General features: G+C 41.9%; 1 protein-coding gene across 1 annotated transcript in view; it reads left to right on the plus strand.

Moving 5' to 3' along the window:
• Positions 1 to 16,819, plus strand: part of zgc:113516 (uncharacterized protein LOC541449 homolog) — a 29,913-nt gene that overhangs the window by 7,919 nt on the left and 5,175 nt on the right. Inside the window, exons 4-6 of the mRNA XM_055934722.1 lie at positions 8,093 to 8,241; positions 9,223 to 9,306; positions 10,117 to 10,277. Coding sequence (XP_055790697.1) covers positions 8,093 to 8,241; positions 9,223 to 9,306; positions 10,117 to 10,277 — 394 coding nt within the window. The remainder of the gene's footprint in view (positions 1 to 8,092; positions 8,242 to 9,222; positions 9,307 to 10,116; positions 10,278 to 16,819) is intronic.

The raw sequence follows: 16,819 nt of genomic DNA on the forward strand, positions 1-16,819 counted from the left end.
TGAATGTCCCTCCAACTGGTAATTACTATTGGTAAATAAGTCTATAAGCAATCTATTAATATGGTTTTGAAACACTATCATTTGTTTATGAGCTTAATGTGTACTTTTAGATTAGGGTTGACATAGCTTGTTTGCCATCCGCCAATTTGTGTTTCTCAGCGGGTTCAAAGCATGTGAATGTATCCGGCTCGTATTGTAAGAAGCACTATGCAGAAATCGCTCAGCCATATCCTGGTTGAAAATTCTAATAGTTCTCCTAATTTCAGTTTGTATGACAAAACAAGCAGTCATTGTGTAGAGAATCATTGTACCATCTAAACCGGTGTGAAACAACCAAAGTAAAAGACACAAAAACAAAACTACAGAAAGGAAAGCATAGAAATAGCATACATAGAACAGATCTACCGCTTCTTAGACTTGCCTTCAATGAAATATCTATTACTCATATTTTTATGTGAATTTGCTATGGTTGCTCAAAAAGTTACATATTGTAGCTTTTAAGACTGAACAAGTGGAAATTACTAGCTTCCTATTTTGTTATGAACTCAGCATTAGTCCACTCTCTCTTGCTATGTGGGGACACCAAGATGAGAAGAAGTGATTGGCCCATTGAGGAGGTGGGGGAGTAGCGCCTGTGGTAATGACATTGTGCTATCTTAGCCAGGGTCACAGGGTGAAAAGTGAGATGGAACTTCCAGACACTACAAATAAAAGCAGACACTGACTCGGTTTCCTTGAAACGCTCTCTCCCTTATCAGTCAAATGTTCTGCGTTGTTTACGTTTGCTAAGAGGGGTCGGGAGTCCATGCAAACTCGAGTCAAACTAGAGTCCCAAAGGAGTGGGTCTGCTTTAGTTTTTCAGATTGAAAGAATATCACCAGTCTAGTATGTTCTTTCTGTTTTTTTTTATGTTTTGGGGGGAGAGGGCAAGGCAATTAGCTGTGGAGTGGGTCATCCATTTAACATAGAAGTACGATGGGGAGATTGGGATCACTACGATAAGATAGAAGCAGCTTCCTGCATACATATGAGATGGAGTCATCATGTCTCTAGTAGTCTTTTTAACATTGCTATGACAGGACACAGACAACTAACTTGTGTGTGTGTGTAACATCCCATATAAGTTCTATTTTAAATAAAGAGAGTCGCACACGCTTGATATAAACTTCCAGTCATTTATCGGGTAAACCGCCAACGTTTCGGCATCACTGTGCCTTCTTCAGGATAATATCACGAATGCTTGAACCAGGTTATGTAGACAAACAGTGCAATTAGTGCAACCAATGACAATAGTGAGGGGGTGTGTCATAGTTACTGGTGGTCTACAAGCATGGCCACAGTATTGGGGATAGCTTAGTGAGATCTGAACTGCCCCCTGAGCCCACTCTGACACTCCTGACACCCATTCCAAATGGGAACTACGACTGTGGCTCATGCACCCAGTGCAATAGCACCACATGAACATCCTTCTTCAGACACCCACATACAGGTCAGAAAATCCCTGTTAGGGGTATCATCTCATGCAAGACAAAGGGAGTAATCTATCTCATCACCTGTCCACGTGGGAAAGCATAGATAGGACAAACGAAAAGGCAATCAAAACAACGCATAGCTGAACACCAAAGCTTAATCAGGTGTAAGAACGTTGACTTTGTTGGAGCTAACCATCCTCATCCTATTTCCTCCCTCAAATACACAGGTATTGAGCAATGGCTATCCAGACTACTTGCATTGCCCCCCCACCTTTTACACCGCTGCTACTCTCTGTTATCATCTATGCATAGTCACTTTAATAACTCTACCTACATGTACATATTACCTCAATTACCTCGACTAACCGGTGCCCCCGCACATTGACTCTGTACCAGTAGCCCCCTGTATATAGCCTCGCTGTTGTTATTTTACTGCTGCTCTTTAACTACTTGTTACTTTTATCTCTTGTTCTTATTCGTATTTTTTCAACTGCATTGTTGGTTAGGGGCTACAAGTACGCATTTCACTGTTGTATTCGGCGCATGTGACTAATACTATTTGATTTGATTTGTTACTTTACCTAGGAGAGGAGGTAACATCGAGACCCTACTACTACACAGGGAGGCCTACAGGATATCCTGTCTAAAAACACTGACCCCTAGTGGTCTGAATATTGACGTTGATCTCAAGCCCTTCTTATGAACATTTCTCCTTCTTATAAATGAATATATTCTTTCTACAGCCTATCAGCGTGCTTATTATGCATTATGGTTGAACCAAAAGATTACATGTAACAACAATGAAATGTAATGGAAACAAATAAATGTATATGAAATAAAATTCAACAGTAATGTATGTTAATGCTAATATGATGTACAATATCTAATTTATGTTGCCATATGATAACGATAGCCTAATATATTCAACATGCTGTAAACTATTGTCTTGTAACGGTTTCACTCAATTCATTCTCGTCAACCTAGTAATTGTGACACACCCCCTCACTATTGTCATTGGTTGCACTAATTGCACTGTTTGTCTACATAACCTGGCTCAAGCATTCACGACGTTACCCTGAAGAAGGCACAGCGATACCGAAACCTTGGTGGTTTACCTCGATAAATTACGGGAAGTTTATATATATAGCGTGCGACTCTCTATTTATTTTGATAGCTTACAGTTTACTCGCGGTTAGTCAGCACCTCTACACAAAATAATTTCTCAGGGTGTGCGCCAGCTCATGCTTTTTCTTAGACATATACATGATGTGGCATGACACAGGTAGTGGTATTTACAATATGATAATGGAAGTATAAGCAAACAATTTTCAAGAATCTTAGAACTAACTAAGATGATGTTAAACCCAAGTATGTCTAGGCAATTGCTAACCTGTAGACAATTTCATTATAGAAAGGGCATTATTCATTTTTGCAGAGCGTACACCAGCTTTAAAGTTGCACCGCATTCGGACGTCCAATAGATGGAGCTATATTGTGATACATTTTTAAACCTGGACAAATTGATCCACAGTTAAGTCTCAAAATCAAATTCATAGGACAAAAAAAGAACAAATAGAAAGTCAGAAAGGCCCCACTAAAAGGTTGAACATGGTCTCCAGACATTTGGATGCACAGGAGGTTGGTGGCACCTTAATTGGGGAGAACGGGCTTGTGGAAATGGCTGGAGACGTATAGGTGGAATGGTATCAAATACATCAGACACATGGTTTCCATGTGTTTGATGCCAATCCATTTATACCGTTTCAGGTATTATTAGGAGCCGTCCTCCCCTCAGCAGCCTCCACTGTTTGGATGTCTAGAACAATATTTAAATGTACGTTTATACACTACATGACCACAAGTATGTGGACACCTGCTCGTCAAACATCTCATTCCAAAATCATGGGCATTAATATGGAGTTTGTCCCCCCTTTGCTGCAATAACAGCCTCTACTCTTCTCGGAAGGCTTTCCATTAGATGTTGGAACATTGCTGCGGGGACTTGCTTACATTTAGCCACAAGAGCATTAGTGAGGTTGGGCACTGATGTTGGCCGATTAGGTCTGGCTCGCAGTTGGTGTTACAATTAATTTCAAAGGTGTTGGATGGGGTAGAGGTCAGGGCTCTGTGCAGGCCAGTCAAGTTCTTCCACACCGATCTCGACAAACCATTTCTGTATTGACCTCGCTTTGTGCACGGAGGCATTGTCATACTGAAACAGGAAAGGGCCTTCCCCAAACTGTTTCCACAAAGTAGGAAGTACAGAATCGTCTACAATGTGCTAGGTATGCTGTAGCATTAAGATTTCCCTTCACTGGAACTAAGGGGCCTGAACCATGAAAAACAGCCCGAGACCACATAGTTGGCACTATGCATCCGCCAAACCCAGATTTATCCATCGGACTGCCAGATGGTGAAACGTGATTCATCATTCCGGAGAACACGTTTCCACTGCTCCAGAGTCCAATGCGAGCTTTACACCACTCCAGCCAACGCTTGGCATTGCGCATGGTGATGTTAGGCTTGTGTGCGACTGTTCGGCCATGGAAACCCATTTCATTAAGTTTTCGACAAACAATTATTTTGCTGACATTGCTACCAGAAGCAGTTTGTAACTCGGTAGTGAGTGTTCCAACCGAGGGTCGACGATTTTTACACACTACGAGCTTCAGCACTCTGCAGTCCCGTTCTGTGATGTTGTGTGGCCTATTATTTTGACGCTGAGCCGTTGTTGCTACAATAGACGTTTTCACTTCACAGCACTTACAGTTGACTGGGGCTGCACTAGCAGGGGCTACTCTGACAGTGCCACGTGGAAAGTCACTGAGCTGAATCCACTCATTTGAAGGGGTGTCCACATACTATTGTATACATAGTGCATGACATAATCAAATATGGGTGATTTCTGTGCAGAACAAATTTGTTTATATTTTTCACATCTCTCATTGTACGGTATTCCACTTATACAAGGAATTCTGCCAATCTATTGGCTCTTACAAGTCAATCGTCCATAAAATATACATTTCAAATTATTGCCTTGAATGTTTGTTTGTGGTTTTGTGTGTGATAAAAGGAGCCACAGAGGGAGAGGTTGAGAACCGGACAACACACAAAAGCATCAGAGAGACTTTTGTACTTCGGGAATGTAAAAGTGCTTGTGAAAGAGTGTCTTCCGAGGAAACGGAGGTAGAGGGGGAGCAGGAAGAGGCTGCACCTGCAGAAGAGCCCCTCAGTCAGCGTCAGACAGTCACCCGCTGGGGTGGGAGGCAGAAGAGAGGAAGGAGAGGAGAGAACAGGAGAGGAGATACATCTGTGGTGTTGAGGAGAGGGGGGAAGAGGGCAGAACAGGAGAGGAGTGGGGGAGGAGAGAACAGGACAGGAGAGATACAGCTGCACTACAGTTCCGAGGAGAGTGGCGAAGCCGGAGAGAGCAGCCTCCTGCTCTGCTCAAAGCCCTCCTGCTAATTCTTCCATTTAACACTCAACACAAACCACACAATACTGCCATAATCACTGCTGCTCCACTGGAGCTGGTAATCAGCTGTAAATAAGGCGCATTGATAACGAGCCGCCAGAAGAGGAAATTCCTCTAATTACTGTAGCTAGCTCTCTAGAAACTTCACTGAAAGAAATGAGAGGAGTGGGAGCCGGGAGACTAGCAGCATACTTCACGACCGCCTGCATCTGAAAGGCAGAGGAGTTGGGCAAGAGAAGGGGGGGAAAGTTCAAGATAGCAGAGTGGTGTTGCAATGTAAAATGTTTGGGAGCTTGTTTTTGTTGTTTGAATTCATTTTCAAGATAGAATAATTGATCGGAATTAATCCAGTTTTCTATTTTACCATGGATTGTGCCTTTGAACAAACATTTGTTTTCTTCTGTACTGTTATTCTGCAAACAGAATAAAAAATGAGTTTGCATTTTTAAAGAGATATGGAATTTGCGAACCACATTTAATAGGACATATTTGAATGAATATTGATGATATTGAGATACAAATAAATTGCCCATAAAGAGCTAATATATGAATGAAATACTAATATCATACTGTTTTATATAACTAGTCAAGTCAGTTAAGAACAAATTCTTATGTATTATGACAGCCTACCAGGGAGCAGTGGGTTAACTGCCTTGTTCAGGGGCAGAAGGACAGATTTATACCTTGTCAGCTCAGGGATTTGATCCAGCAACCTTTCAGTTACTGGCCCAACGCTCTAACCAATAGGCTACCTGCCACTAGGCTATTTTTAAGAGTTTCTGGGAAAGTAAAAAACTAAGAAAAAACAGGGTTATTCTAAAATTGCAAGAACACATGTTGTAAGAACAAAACTGTGTTACAGTGTAGGCTATATCCCAGAAATACAGATAACAGTTTTGACTGAATAGGGCCCAAAGCCTTTATGAGTGATGAGCAAAGTGTCCATTCGCAACTACAATGAAAAATTATTCAACGGAGCTGAACAAAGTAATCTTCCATCCAAATGAGTGATTGTGGGTCTGAGAAAATAGTGCAGGGTCTGTGGGAGGGGAAAAGAGCTCTGTCATGACTGTAAACAACGGCCTAAGGCTCTGCTTTTATTGTACGTTCCTAATAGACCCCACTAAATTATGTCGACAACTGTGTATAATATCACCACAACTGTTTGTCCCCTTGCATAAATAGGTATAACAGTGTTTAAATTACTTTCTTGGATTTTTTTTCTTTGGCGATTGAAAAGAGACAAAAAAAATCTTTTGAACGGCACAATGCTTACACAGCGTTTCCCAGGTGCATTTTCAAGTGGCGTCCGTAAAAATAAGACCTTTGTTGATTGATAGTGCTTTCCCAAGAAGGAATAACAAAACATTGTGAAGGCATGTAACCTCTCCGGATGATATGTTGTGCTGTCTAGTGTCATAAACAACTTGTTTTGATGTAAACGCATGCAGGCCTGGAGAATGCATCTACAGGTTGGAGAACTACTGCATTAAGTAATTCTCCCCCTGGTTGAATAAAAGACCGGGCCAGACGTTTTCCTCTTCTAGACTTTCTTCAGGTCTTTGCAGGCACAGGAAGTAATGGACTTTATTTGTCTCTGTATTTGTACTGTGTACTGATAGATTAATGGCCAACATGGACGTGATGTAATGCAACAACTTGAAACATGGAAATAAGTCCAATATAGTATATTTTCTTTTAAAATGTCAGTATTCAGTCAGTGGTCAAGTCTCTTGAAGGCACTGAGCCCTGCACATGTACTATATACTGTTTACTGTTTCAAGATTTAAGTTTTATTGTCACATGAACAAGTACAGTGAAATGCCTTGCACGCGCCAAACCCAACAATGCAGCAATCAATATCATTGTAGCACTAAACATAACAGAAGGTAGAACAAAAACAATAAGAATAACACAAGAAAGTAAGAAGCTATATACAGTGTCAGTTCCAATACCATATTATTAACAATGTGCAGGAATACTGGAGTGATACAGGTAGATATGTAAGGTGACTAGGCATCAGGATACAGAGGCAGCAGCATAAATGATGATTGTGTGTGAGTGTGTATGCAGGTGTGTAGTCTGCATAAATGTGTGTGCATGTTATGTGTGTGTTGGAGTGTCAGTATGCGTGAGTGTGCATAGAGACAGTGCAAAAATAAAAAATAAAATGGAGTATAAGGGTCAACTCGCCCCCCTGTTTCCTGTAGTCCATGATCAGCTCCTTGGTTTCACTGATGTTGAGGGAGAGTTTGTGTCCTGGCACCACACTGCCAGGTCACTGACCTCCTCCCTGTAGTCTGTATAATCATCGCCGGTGATCAGGCCTGCCACCGTTGTGTCCGTCAGCAAACTTGATGATGGTGTTGGAGTCGTGCGTGGCCACACAGTTGTGGGTGAACAGGGAGTACAGGAGGGGACTAAGCACACACCCCAGTGGGGCCCACGTGTTGAGGGGCAGTGTGGCAGTCAGGAAGCTCATGATCCAGATGCAGATGCAGATGGAGAAGTTCAGTCCAGCTGATCTGCACATGCTCTGAGAATGTGCCCAAGAATATTGTCCGGCTCCGAAGCAGCGAACCTTCACTCTGTGGACAACGTCGCCGATGCATTTCCTAATGAAGCCAGTGACGGAGGTGGTGAGCTCGTCAATGTTATTTGGGGAATCTCGGAACATATTGCAGTCGGTGCTAGCAAAGCAGTCCTGTAGCATAATCTCTGATTCTGATGACATTTCTCATCGGGGCGAGTCACAGGTACTTCCTGTTTGAGCTTCTGCTTGTAAACAGGGAAGCAGGAATACGGACTCATGATCTGACATGCCGAATGGCGGATGAGGGAGGAGGGCCTTGGACGCTTGCTTGTGGGTAGTGTAACAGTGGTCTAGGACTTTATCGCCCCTAATGGCGAAGGAGATGTGTTGGAAGTTTGGCATCACGTGTCTTAATGACGCAGAATTAAAATAGCCGGTGACAAGAAAGGCTGCAGCACATGCATCTTTAGTACATTATAAAACACATTATACCATCCTTCATCTGTGTAAAAACAGCATGTGGAATAGCATGAAATACATTTGAATCTGATGATACTTTCAGTGCCTGCAATGCGTAACTGTTATTTTATTGATTTTTTTTTGCCCACATAGTTCCAAGCTGCTGCGAGAGATCCCTAGCATCGAAACCCTGTCAGATGAAATGGAGACGCTGAAAAGACACCTCTCTCAGATCGGCTCGCCGACCGTGCTGTGTCACAACGACCTCCTGACTAAAAATATCATCTACGACAACAAAGAGGGTGGGTGAGGGTGTATGAAGCGAGTTCATTTTGTACAGTAGTTTAAAAAAAAACTTTGACAAAATTCGGTTCACGAAACGGTCTTGATCGATCCCACAGCTTTCCGTTATTTTGCTATGCATACTAAACCTATACCCTGTTCCCTTAATCCTCTTTTCATTTTTTTATGTCCTAATGTCATTTCAAACTTGCGGCATTGTTATGATGCATGTAAGGCACACGATTATGATAAAGAAATTATTCATGTTTCTCTGAATCTTGTCAGGGACGTTGTAGTTGCAACAGTAAAGCACAAACTAAAAGCCTATGATACTGGAACATAATCTAAGTAAAATGGAAAATAATTTCATTTTATCTAATTGAGGAAATTTAGCATTGATTTTTGGGTGTTGACTAAGGTGCGGCAGGTAGCCTCGAGGTTAGGCTCAAAAGGTTGGTGGTTAAAATCTCACAGCCGACAAGTTGAAAAAACTGTCGCTATGCTCTTGAGCAAGGCGCTTAACCCCAATTGCTCCAGGGTCGCTGGACAACGGTGACCCTGACCATGACCCCACTCCATCCGGGTGTCTCAGGGGGAGTTTGGATTCGCAAGAAGCACATTTCAATTACAAACTTGGAATGATGAACACTTGTACAAGTGTGTAACACGACAAATATAAGCACCCCCAAAACTATTATTTGTTGAAGCTTTCAGAGTACACTATCAATTATGGCAACATGAATAGAGTACAGACTTGGGTTTCAAGTACTTGAAGTCGGCCTGGTGGGTGGAGTTGACAGTTTTGGGACTTTGATTTATTAAGCCAGGCAAGCTCCAACAGGCCCAGGTAAGGTATTTGAATGGATTTTTTACAAGTATTTGAGACCCAGATCTGGATTCAAATACGGCTATTACTGAAGTGCCAAAGAACAGTTTACTAATGTGCATGTGTGTCATCGTAATAAGCTGCATTAACCCTACATTAATCTCTCCTCCTTTAGGCATGGTGAGATTCATTGACTATGAGTATGCTGATTTTAACTACCAGGCCTTCGACATAGGCAACCATTTCAATGAGTTTGCAGGTGCGTTACTTCAGTTTATAATTCATAGGGAGTGGCCCCTGATCCGTGACTGGTTGTTTTATTTCTGTGTATCTCGGAGGAACTGGAAACTTATTTTCTTTACCTGGACCGGGTTAACTGCATAGTTTAATGCCAAAAATAGATTAGCAATGTCACTATGCAAAATCAAACAAACCCAACAAAAATAGCCAGTACAAAAATGTAATTTACTTAGGTGGTTTTGCAGTTTGCACGAGCTAACGTTAGATAGCTAGCTAGAAGGCCTCAGTAGACTATTTAATCTCGCTAGCCAAACAGTGTGGGCCCATCAGTCTCAGGCATTGATCTAAAGCGCTTGCTAAAGGGCTTCTTAGCTAGCTAGCTAACGTTAACTGGTTCTATTTGGAGCCTTAGCTGAGAGCGGTATAGTGTAAACTGCAAAATCACATGAGTAAATACAGTTTTTGACAGGTGTAGTGGCTATTGTTGTTTGTCACTGAGCGTTCTCTCACATGAGCTTTCTCTCTCATTATTTAAATGTCTTTCAATATTTAATTTCGCCTTCAACATTTGTACTAACCAAGCTCATTAAATGGACATTACACTTTCAAAGTTTGTTTTCAGACCTCTAAAGAAGTATTTTTTCAGATCTCTAAGTCTAATGTCAAGACATGACCCCTGTCCATCTACAGTATATGCCTCCACCCCAAATGTATAGAAAAGATAAACTGACAAGTTACATTTATGAGAAAAATGTCCCTTTAAGATGTGTAATCAAACCCTATGGTTTGACAAGTTCTTATTTATCTGTGTGTTTGATCCATCCTCAAGGTACGAGTGACACTGACTACAGCCTGTATCCCAGACCTGAACTGCAGAGGGACTGGTTGACTGCTTACCTTGAGAGCTACAAGCACAGTGTGGGGCTGGAGGCCACAGTTACAGAACTAGAGGTTCAGAAGCTCTATGTTCAAGTCTGCAAGTTCTCACTGGTGAGAGTCAATGGCACAGCACCTATTATCCGGCATTGATATTTCACAATAGTCTAAGTCACAGGTGTCAAACTCATTCCACGGGGGGCCGAGTGTCTGCGGGTTTTCGCTCCTCCCTTATACTTGATTGATGAATTAACATCACTAATTAGTTAGGAACTCCCCACACCTGGTTGTCTAGGGCTTTATTGAAAGGAAAAACCAAAAACCTGCAGACACTAGGCCCTCCGTGGAATGAGTTTGACACCCCTGGTCTAAGTAGACAATCACAGCAAAATACTTTATATCTACTTTCTAACCCGCATATATATTTTTTTGTGTTCATTGGCTGACACATCAATTTAATGAGTGTTTGTTGATACAAGTAGTAGTTTTTGCAGGGGAGCCTGAATTTCACTATAGTTCAAAATTTAAACTAACATCCAACTATGTCCGTTTACGGGTCCAGATTCCCAAAAACCAAAGTATGATCGACCTACCGCTCTGTGAGTTTTGACAGACTCTATCGGAGTTGATTTGAAACCACTGCAAGTGAAAAAAAAATGACAGACAGCAGCCGAGATGTATTTTTTTTTACAACCACAATTTCCAGTCGTTGGAGGCTCGAGTGGAGCTGGACTAGACTCATCCTGCTTTCATAAGTCGACACAATATGCAAGATTGTCTTGGTAATCTTTGGGGTAGTGTCGATGTCTCTCAAAATAGCCCAGAAATGATGAGAAGGCATTTTCTTTTCCTCTAAACGTGGAGCGAGGAAGAAAAAATTATGGCCTGGAAATGAATAAGAGCAGCGATAACATCTTGTTGATTGAAATCAGATTTCTGTGACAAACCAAGAACTCTGGCTTGGTGAAGTGGGAGAAGTCACTCACTCACTGACAACTAATGGCTGTGTCAAGTTTCCAGTCCAAGTAATTTGCAAGTCTGGCGTGGAGATGGTGGATATGCTTGTTGATCAAAACAATCACGAGAAAAAACGTTTGGCGTAGCTGGTTTTCATTTAAAGGCCCAGTGCAGTCAAAAATTTGATTTTTGCGGGGGTTTCTATACATTTCCACACTATGAGGTTGGAATAATACTGTGAAATTGTGAAAGTTATGATAATACCCTTTTAGTGTAAGAGCTGTTTGAAAAGGCCGCCTGTTATTTCAGCCTGTTTGGGTGGGATTGAGTTTTGGCATTCCTGACAACATCACCAGGCGTTATAAGTTAATAGACCAATAACATAGAGAGTTTCAAACCTGTCTGTTTTCAGCTAGTTTTCAGGTTACATATCCCTCCCTTTAGGCTCATCCAATTAGACGCCTCTCTCAGACCACACCCAGACAGTCAGGACAATAGGCAAGCAGCTTGGTGAGAAGACAACAACTGTTGGCGCAATTATTAGAAATTGGAAGAAGTTCAAGATGACGGTCAATCACCCTCGGTCTGGGGCTCCATGCAAGATCTCACCTCGTGGGGCATCAATGATCATGAGGAAGGTGAGGGATCAGCCCAGAACTACACGGCAGGACCTGGTCAATGACCTGAAGAGAGCTGGGACCAAAGTCTCAAAGAAAACCATTAGTAACACACTACGCCGTCATGGATTAAAATCCTGCAGCGCACGCAAGGTCCCCCTGCTCAAGCCAGCGCATGTCCAGGCCCGTCTGAAGTTTGCCAATGACCATCTGGATGATCCAGAGGAGGAATGGGAGAAGGTCATGTGGTCTGATGAGACAAAAATAGAGCTTTTTGGTCTAAACTCCACTCGCCGTGTTTGGAGGAAGAAGAAGGATGAGTAAAACCCCAAGAACACCATCCAAACCGTGAAGCATGGAGGTGGAAACATCATTCTTTGGGGATGCTTTTCTGCAAAGGGGACAGGACGACTGCACCGTATTGAGGGGAGGATGGATGGGGCCATGTATCGCGAGATCTTGGCCAACAACCTCATTCCCTCAGTAAGAGCATTGAAGATGGGTCGTGGCTGGGTCTTCCAGCATGACAACGACCCGAAACACACAGCCAGGGCAACTAATGAGTGGCTCCGTAAGAAGCATCTCAAGGTCCTGGAGTGGCCTAGCCAGTCTCCAGACCTGAACCCAATACAAAATCTTTGGAGGGAGCTGAAAGTCCGTATTGCCCAGCGACAGCCCCGAAACCTGAAGGATCTGGAGAAGGTCTGTATGGAGGAGTGGGCCAAAATCCCTGCTGCAGTGTGTGCAAACCTGGTCAAGAACTACAGGAAACGTATGATCTCTGTAATTGCAAACAAAGGTTTCTGTACCAAATATTAAGTTCTGCTTTTCTGATGTATCAAATACTTATGTCATGCTAATTAATTACTTAAAAATCATACAATGTGATTTTCTGGATTTTTGTTTTAGATTCCGTCTCACACAGTTGAAGTGTACCTATGATAAAAATGACAGACCTCTACATGCTTTGTAAGTAGGAAAACCTGCAAAATCGGCAGTGTATCAAATACTTGTATCAAATATTCTCCCCACTGTAGATACTTTTGTACCTGTTTCCTCCAACATCCTCACAAGGTCCTTTGCTGTTGTTCTGGGATTGATTTGCACTTTTCGCACCAAAGTACGTTCATCTCTAGGAGACAGAATTTGTCCGTACTCACACTGGAATCACTATGTAGTGTGGGTGAGTGTGTGTGTTTGGGTGTCAGTGTAAGTATGTGTGAGTGTGTGGGTAGTGAGTCCAGTGTGTGCCAGAGAGTCAGTGCAAAAAATGGTCAATGCAGGTAGTCCGGGTAGCCATATGATTAACTATTTAGCAGTCTTGTTCAGCAGTTATGGCTTGGGGCTAGAAGCTGTTCAGGGTCCTGTTGGTTCCAGACTTGGTGCACTGGTACCACTTGCCGGGCAGTAGCAGAGAGAACAGTCTACAGCTTGGGTGGCTGGAGTCTTCCTCTGACACCGTCTGGTATAGAAGTCCTGGATGGCAGTGATGTACTGGGCCATACTCACCACCCTCTGTAGCACATTTGTGGTCGGATGCCTTGCAGCTGCTATGTCAAGATGCATTCAATGGTGCAGTTGTAGAACTTTTTGAGGATCTGAGGGCCCATGCCAAATCTTTTCAGCCTCCTGAGGAGGAAGAGGTGCTGTCGTGCCCTCTTCGCAACTGTGTTGGTGTGTGTGGACCATGTTAATTCCTTAGTGATGTGGACACCGGGGAACTTGAAGCTCTCAACCCACTCCACTACAGCCACATTGATGTGGATGGGGGCGTGCTCACCCCTCCGTTTCCTGTAGTCCACAATCAGCTTCTTTGCTTTGCTGACTTTGAGGGAGAGATTGTAATATATTTAGTTATTAAGAGATCGTGCAATCATTCTCACGATAGTGTATTGGTACTAGTCAGTGGCAAATATCAAAGTTAAGCAGCACTGGGCTTGGTTAAAACCCTGGATGGGGGACCAAATGAATAGCTGTAGATAGATCAACTATCCAGTAGGATGTGCTGCCCAGCATATAACGTTGAAGATCTGATGTTGTTCCAAAGGTACAAATTAAACATATTTTATATAAGGTTTGTCTATGTTGAAATTGGTTACAATGATGACATAATCCCGTGGTTGAAATTCCACCCTCAAAACAACTGTTAACTTTTTTCAAATTCAATGTAATTTCCACATAGATTCCACAGCACAATACGTTGACAAATTACATTGAAACAACTTCGATTCAACCAGTTGGTGCCCAGAGGAATGTAAAAGTAGACCTACCAATTAGTTATGGTGTTTTTACTGATATCAATTTTGTTTATGAATTATTAAGTGATTAAATCTCTTAATTCTGTTACCAAATTGGGAAATGGGAAATCATAGTACATGTGTAGTCAGAAACCACGGACTTTGATTTATCATCCGGACCGGCCTTGACTTGGCCCAAACATAGACGTCAATGATTGGTGACCGGACCAAATCTGAACCAATCATTGATGTTTATGTTTCACAAGTTTGGACAGCACAGTTTCATTAGAGTACAGTACTGTAAATACACGTAGAGTTCAGTACAGTACAGTAGAGCACACTAGACTATAGTACAGTACTGAACTATACTTTGCTTTACTGTACTGTACTGCACTGAACTATACTCTACTCTACTGTGCTGTACTGTAAGCTACTCTACGCTACTATGCTGTACTGTGATGTCCGAACTCATGAAACATAGACGTCTATGATTGGTTCAGATTTGGTCCGCTACGAACCAACCAAATGTAGCCAGTGGGTAGAATAATACCCAAATATGCAAATTAGGATATTGCATATTTCTACATTTGTGTGCCTATTCAGGATACATCACCATGAAGAGAATGACTTACAGTTGAAGTCGGAAGTTTACATACACTTAGGTTGGAGTCATTAAAACTTGTGTGGGTCATCCAAATGGACAATGACCCCAAGCATACTTCCAAAGTTGTTGCAACAAAGTCAAGGTATTGGAGTGGCCATCACAAAGCCCTGACCTCAATCCTATACAAAATGTGTGGGCAGAACTGAAAAAGCGTGTGCGAGCAAGGAGACCTACAAACCTGACTCAGTTACACCAGCTCTGTCAGGAGGAATGGGCCAAAATTCACCCAACTTATTGTGGGAAGCTTGTGGAAGGCTACCTGAAACGTTTGACCCAAGTTAAACAATATAAAGGCAATGCTACCAAATACTAATTGAGTATATGTAAACTTCTGACCCACTGCGAATGTGATGAAAGAAAAGCTGAAATAAATCATTCTCTCAACTATTATTCTAACATTTCACATTCTTAAAATAAAGTGGTGATCCTAACTGACCTAAAACAGGGAATTTTTACTCTGATTAAATGTCAGGAATTGTGAAAAACTGAGTTTAAATGTTTTTGACTAAGGTATATTTAAACTTCCGACTTCAACTGTATATATCCACGATTATGCATTTCTGTATAATACAGATCAGGGACCCATTATGTAATTCCGTTACCGTAAATATTTTACCGTGTGTAAATCCACTACACTTATTGTAGTTCAATAACCAAAAGGGATTTTTTTTTAACTCAAGATGTGATGTCATAGCTGACAAGCAATTCTTTCTGCAGACATCTTTGAATCTTAATTCGGAACACTATATTTGATAAAGATTTTGGAAAATGTGGTCGCATAATAAACTAAGCAAGATTTTACCGCGATTCTCTTACCAAACTTTGCATCTGCACAGTTCTTCCAGTAACTGTGTTTTTTGAATTTTTCGATGGAAATTGCTCAAAGTAGTCCTTGTGCATAGAGTTGTATGGTTTGTTACCGTTATCCATTTCTGTGGAATTGCCCTTCATCAATCACAAAAAGAGAAAGAACTGATATTGATGCCCCCTGAACTGCTGGGGAATGTTTTGATATTTCCTAGAGCCCTTTAATAGACAAATTGTTTCTGTGGCATCACTAAGAAGTGGCTCTCCGCCAATGTTCTTGGGATGGGACCTTGCTATTCTCCACTGCTATTCTCCCCATCTTAAGCCCAGACAGAGCGAGCCAAGGCACACTGAGTTCTCTACAACTCGCTCTATGATAAAGAAATTGCAAAAGAGAATGTTTTTTTACGCAAACTGAACATTTTTAATATCGACTGCCATATCTAACAACTGTTCTATAAATCTGTCCCTGCAGTGTGCAGTCCTTTGGTCATATATGCATGTTTGGAAATAATTGGTATAGATCAAGAATCAGACACCAACCTGTACACAAAACCCATCCTCCTAAAACTTGAAAGTATTTAACAGGACAGTACTCATCCCCTTTACTCAAAACTCAGTCACAGCAGCAGCCGGACAAGGGGAAAGAGACTTCTTCAAAAGAAAATCAAAACAGATAGATATGGGGACTCATTTTTTCCCCAACATCCATTAGGCTGTATAATAGATAGTCTGTTGGTCCCTCGAGTATACAGCATATTGCACTTTCACTTTCAATGTGTAGCTATGGCACTTTGAATGAATTCCATTGTATCGTTTCTGTGTGTTTCATGTTTTATGTACCGTCTTTTTAAGCACATGACCAAATGAATCCCCCCCCCCCCCCCAACTTTATTAACTCTAAGCAGAGATGGCCAATGACAGTTGATCTGAAAGTTGATCTGAATCTTCTTTGTCCCCATCAGGGAACCCCTTCCCAGGTACCGAAGGGCCAAAGACTGTGACTCTGTGATGATGACTCTATTTCGTATTAGTAGCATGCTTCGTCTCTGAATGGCTCCCTGTCATTGGCCATCTCTGCTTAGAGTTAGGCTAATGGCATCTTAATGTTATTAATCATAGCAACAAAAAAAAAGCACTCCATCTCCATCTAGAACTGAGGAGAGACGTTACATATGAAAATGTGGCAGGAAAAAAACGAGAGGGGAAACCACATACTGCTCCAGTATTTCATTCCACCCTTTATTTGATTATCAAATAAAAATGTGATTATATCATTCGGCCACAGCACAGAGGTCTGCCTGGAACTCGTTAGGAAATGATTAGTGGTCCCACCATAGAGAATTACAATAAGGGTGGATGACAACAGAAATG

This window comes from Salvelinus fontinalis, chromosome 9 (assembly GCF_029448725.1).
Source record: "Salvelinus fontinalis isolate EN_2023a chromosome 9, ASM2944872v1, whole genome shotgun sequence".
Taxonomy (NCBI): Eukaryota; Metazoa; Chordata; class Actinopteri; order Salmoniformes; family Salmonidae; genus Salvelinus; species Salvelinus fontinalis.